The sequence below is a fragment of the Propithecus coquereli genome, unplaced genomic scaffold, assembly GCF_000956105.1.
Source record: "Propithecus coquereli isolate 6110/MARCELLA unplaced genomic scaffold, Pcoq_1.0 Scaffold553, whole genome shotgun sequence".
Taxonomy (NCBI): Eukaryota; Metazoa; Chordata; class Mammalia; order Primates; family Indriidae; genus Propithecus; species Propithecus coquereli.
In genome coordinates, this window is record NW_012151430.1 from 294,470 (window position 1) to 299,799 (window position 5,330).

The 5,330-nt window shown below is 53.4% G+C and overlaps 1 protein-coding gene across 2 annotated transcripts in view; it reads right to left on the reverse strand.

Annotated features, from left to right (window-relative positions):
* SLC22A4 (solute carrier family 22 (organic cation/zwitterion transporter), member 4) overlaps positions 1-5,243 on the reverse strand; it is a 41,412-nt gene extending 36,169 nt beyond the window's left edge. Inside the window, exon 1 of one of the 2 annotated variants that reach the window (XM_012657621.1) lies at positions 4,838-5,243. In XM_012657621.1, coding sequence (XP_012513075.1) covers positions 4,838-5,230 — 393 coding nt within the window. In that variant the 5' untranslated portion in view covers positions 5,231-5,243. The remainder of the gene's footprint in view (positions 1-4,837) is intronic. The other variant, XM_012657620.1, reaches the window with a different exon arrangement.
* Positions 5,244-5,330: the final 87 nt, after the last annotated feature.

The following is a 5,330-nucleotide window of genomic DNA, read 5'->3' on the forward strand; positions in this document are numbered from 1 at the left end:
AACTGATGGAATAAAATAAATTTGCATGAGCCTGTACCGATATAAGTTAATAATTGCATAAATTAATAAACGGATGTTGAGGGGAAGCTATTCTTTTCAGAAGTCCAATTCCCAAATGTAGAAGGAATGTGGGAAACGCAAAATCGTCACTAGGCAAATACCACAGTCATAGTTGTGGATGTTAAAATCAGTAGGTAAAAATTTAGGGGACACAGGATTTTATATAATTGCAAAGTATCTCCCTTAAGATATTAATTATGGAGGGAAAAATAGTAACTGTATAGCGGAGAAATCCAGAAGACATCAACTTAGCCAAGCGATCAAGGTCAGCGTCACCAGTAATGAGCCTTATCCACGTCTCCTACGCTCTGTTGTGATGTCCTGAGGCTACATCGTCATCTCCGTGGTATTCTAACCAAAAAGTACAAAACTCACTCCACTCATGAGAACAATTACACAAACCCAAACTGAGGGACATTCGTCAAAATAACTCATAAAAAATATCAAAGTCATGAAAGATAAGGGAAGACTGAGGGACGGTCATAGACTGAGGCGTGACAGCCACGTACAGGGAGGAATTCTGAATCGAGTCCTAAAAGAGAAAGAGGACATTAGTGGAGAAACTGGTGAAATTCGAACAAGGTCTGCAGTTGAGTTAACACTGTCGTAAGCAATGTTAACCTCCTCGTTTTGATAAACGGATTACTGGTATTTAAATTGCTAACGTCAGTGGGTATATGTGAACTCTCTGAACTATTTTTATAACTTCTCTCTAAATCAAAAATTATTTTAAAATAAAGTCTAAAACATAATTTGATTCTTAGTAACTGCACAGGACAAATAAACTGCCTTCACCACTGGCCCCTGAGGAAGGAAACTGCCTTATGTACATATATGCACAAACGCACTCAAGTCCCAACTCGGACGCCAGATCCCTACGTCTTGGCTGACTGCGAACGGCATTTCTACAGCAGAACATGCCATCCTCGGGCTCTTGGCTGACCGTCCTTCCTGTGGAGGGGTCGGGGGCAGTTCAGGCAGACGTCTCTGTCCCCGAGGGTGTGCCCACCGGGAGATCCCGGCCCAGCGGTGCAAGGCAGAGATACAAGTGGGGGACAACCCTCTACCTGTATCGTGTCGGCCAGGATGCAGAGAACCCGCTCAGGGGCCTTGGGTCTGACCTGTGGGGGAGCCGAGGCCGTTCTTGCCACTGGCCCTGGCCAAGTCAGCGTGGATTTGGACCTCAGTCCTATTCCCTGAGCCCTGGAGCTGCCACTGTGGGGAGGGAGGCTCAGCCTCCAGCTAATCTCATCACCTGTTGTACTGGCCACAACCTGGACCTCGGGACAGCTCCCGCAGTGCCCAGGGGGCCCAGCCAGAGGCGAAGGCAAGGGGGAGTTGAGGTCCTGCCCTCACCCCTGCTCACCGCACACCTGTGATGCCCGTTCTCTGGTGCCAGGCTCTGTGCTGGCCACCGAGTGATGGAGTGTGTGGTGTGATCTTACTGCGTCCTCCCAACAACTCAGAAGAGGTGGGCACTCTTATTATCCCTATTAAAACTTGTGACAAAATACACATAACCTAAAATTTACCATCTCAACCAATTTTTTTTCTTTTTTTTGAGACAGGGTCTTGCTCTGTCGTCCAGGCCAGAGTGCAGTGGTGCGACTGTAGGTCACTCCAACTTCCGACTCCTGCAGCTTGAGGGACCCTCCTGCCTCAGCTCCCAGGTAGCAGGACTACAGGTATGTGCCACCACGCCTGGCTAATTTTTCTTATTTTTTTGTAGAGACAGTGTCTTTCTATGTTGCCCAGCCTAGTCTCAAACTCAAGGCCTCAAGTGATCCTCGCGCTTCTGCCTCCCAAAGTGCCGGGATTATGGGTGTGAGCCACCGTGCCTGGCCCATCTGAACTATTTTTAAGCATATAGTTCAATAGTGGTCACACTGTTGTGTAACTGATCTCCAGAACTCTTTTTTCATCTCATGAAACTGAAACTATGCCCATTAAACAACAACCCCCCACTCCTCCCTTCTTCCAGCCCCTGGCAACCGCCGTCTACTTTCTGTTTCCATGAGTGTGACTACTCTTCATAACTCATAGAGGTAAAATCATACAATATTTGTCTTTTTGTGACCAGCTTATTTCACTAAGCATAATAGCCTCATGGTTCAGCCATGTTGTAGCAGAGTTTACTTCCCTCTTAAAGCTGAATGATTTTATAACATTGTATGTATGATATTGTAACGTTGTATGTATGCGTCACATTATGCTCCTCCCTTGATGAACGTTCAGGTTGCTTTTACCTTTGACTATTGTGAATAATGCTGCTATGGACATGGCTGTGCAAATATCTCTCGGAGACCTTACTTTAAACTACTTTGGGTATATAGCCAGAACTGGTGTTGCTGGATCACATGGAAATTCTAGTTTTAATTTTTTGAGGGACCACCGTACTGTTTTCCACAACAGCCGCACCGTTTTAAATTCCCATCAGCAATGCACAAGGGTTCCAATTTCTCCACATCCTCACCAACACTTGTTATTTTCTGTCTTTTGATAGTAGCCATCCTCGTGGGTATGAGGTGGTATCTCGTCGTGGTTTTGATCTGCATTGCCCTAATGATTAGTTGAGCATCTCTGCATATGCGCGAGTCCTCACTGTACAGATAAAGAAACTGAGGCTTTGAGCAGAGATGTAACCTGCTGAAAGTCAGCCAGGTGGTTGGTGGCGGAGTCAAAGCTGGCCCTCGAATCAGTGTGACTCCAGCATTCCTTGTGCCACCAGCCCTCTGGGGAGAGCCACCCCATCCTGCTCACCCTGGTGCCCACTTCCCTTCCTCCTCCTCCCCAACACCGCTGCCCAGTTGGCTTTTATCACTCCCACCACCAGAAAGGAAGCAAGGAAGGGAACGTCTGCTGAAAAAAGCAAATCCTGCTGCCTGTGTGAGTGTGAGATGACGAGCATCCCCGGAGGTGCCCACCGGCCCCTGTGAACACGGGCAAATGTGGGTAGCTACAGACTTGGAGGCCAGTATCTACACCCTGTCCCGAGGTGAATAAAACCGGGGAAGAAGTGGTGAGCAGACAGGTCAGCCCAGCTGGTAGGGACGGCTGCAGCCCGTGGGCTAATCCTCTGTCTCGGGGGCTGGTGACACTTCCAGGAATTAAGGTAGGATGAGCTGGCCCTGGTCTAGATGCCCCCAGGCCAGGCTACGGGAAAGGGGTCAAAGCCAGAGAAGCGAGGCCACCCCAGGGCCCAGGGCAGGCACAGTGCTGGCGCATGTGGGGAGGGGTGTCCAGAGGTGGTCCATAGGCTGAGCCCACTTTCCACAGGTCCTGCAGTCTTCACAGCCACCATGCCTGGCTGGCCACCATTCTGTTGCAGAGGTGACTTCCACAGTTTACTCCCCAGTCCTTTCCCTTTTCCTTTTCATAGTAGCTAGCGTAAGCTCTTTCTAAAAACACAGATCTGGCCTTGCTTAGAACCTTACTATTTCCTGCTGTCCTCAGAATAAAGTCAACTCCTCAATATAGCCACAAGGGCCACTGTCAACTGGCCCATGGGGGTATTTCTAGTCTCGCCCATGCTCCCTTGAGCTCCAGCCACCCTGATCTGTGGCAGTTCCACTCCCGGAATCTGCCATGTCCTTTGCCTAGACAGGTACCGCTCATATTGTCAGACTCAGCTCAAATTTTATCACCCCATCTTGGAGTATTTCTTCACCTGTTATCCCACAGAGAGGGTAATTTATTTACCCCAGGCCACACAGCAGGCCAGCCAGGATTTGAGATCGGGCTCCAGAAGCCCACTGCTACCCAGGGCTGTTATCACACTCTTTCACACCGCGTCTGAGCCCTGAGGGCAGTCCCGGTGCCCAGCACGAGGCCAGACACAATGTCTGAGGACTGTCACATTGCACAGAGGGAAAGGGATAAAGGACCAGCAGAGGCCACTCTTAGGTTTTTCTTGGGAGGAACACAGAGCAGGGAGGGGCTAGAAGCAGGGAAATCCTACCTACCTAGGCTGTGAGGATGCCCCCCTCGAAGGAGGGTGTGCTCTGATCCAGCATATCCTGGTCTTTACCAGACATGAAACAGGAAAAATAGCAGGAGAAGTGTGTCCTGATTCCTGGAACTTAGAAAACCTGCCACCAACCCCTTAGGATGCTCAGGGGAGGCAGCACAAGCTGTAGCCCTGCCCACCTGCTGGCCCCATGCTCAGAGAAGTCTCTGGGGTCTCTTCCCCCCGAGTGCCCGGGGGCCAGGGTTATGCCTTCTCTGCTTCTCATACCCAACCAGCTCCAGGAGGCCCTTTGCTTCCTTTCGGAGAAAATTGGGGCCTCGGGACAGGACCCCAAGCTTCAGCACAAGGTACGTGGCAGAGCAGTACACATCCTAATGCCTCCAGAAGTCTGTGGCCAGGAAACAGGCCACACGCTGTTCTGTGTGTTGCATCGCAGCTGGGGGGAGTCCCTCACACGCCTCCTCCCAGCCCTGACAGGAAGGTGACTCAGGCAGTGTGTCTGGGCAGTCTGGGCTGGGCCTCCCCGGGCAGCATCTCGGCCCTTGGGAAACTTCATCTGTTGTGAAACTCGGAAAGGAAAAGACAGTTGGTGACAATGCTGTCTTCCCCATCGCCCCCTTCCTGGATGGTTTCCGTCCAGGAACGAGCTTCGAGCGAGTCCTGCTCTCACCGCGCGCACCTGTTGCTGGAGGCACAGCCGGGCAGGTGCGGGGCGCTGCAGGGAGCGTCAAGGGGGCGGACGCAGACGGAGGGGCGCCCACCTCCCGGGCCCCACCTCGGCGCGTGCGCAGGGACGGCGCGGGCACCCACCTCGGTCACGATGGTGGACAGGTAGACGTCCCGGCTGAACTCCCAGCCGTCCAGGCAGCTCTCCTGCTCCAGCTGCGCCAGGTCCACGTCGCGCCCCGGCTCCAGCCCGAGCGCCGAGAAGTTGGCGATGGCGGCCAGCCGGTAGCGGCGGCAGCTGTGCGGCACCTGGCGGCCGTCCTGCAGCCGCAGCGGGACGCTGTGGTTGCGCCACGCGCCGCTCAGGTTCGCGGCGTCCGGCACCCGGCAGCGGTGCTCGGGGGTCCCCGCCAGGAAGACGACCGACATGCCATTGAAGCCGTTGGGGATGATGCTGGCGCTGAGCAGGAAGAAGATGAGGCGCTGGAAGGGCCCCCACTCGCCCAGGAAGGCGGTCACCTCGTCGTAGTCCCGCATGCCGCCCTCTGCGGCGCGGCGCGGGGTCGCAGGATCCGGCGGGCGCGGCGCGGGTGATCGGAGCGCGGCCGGGCGTCCCCCGAGGGCGTCAGGGCGTCAG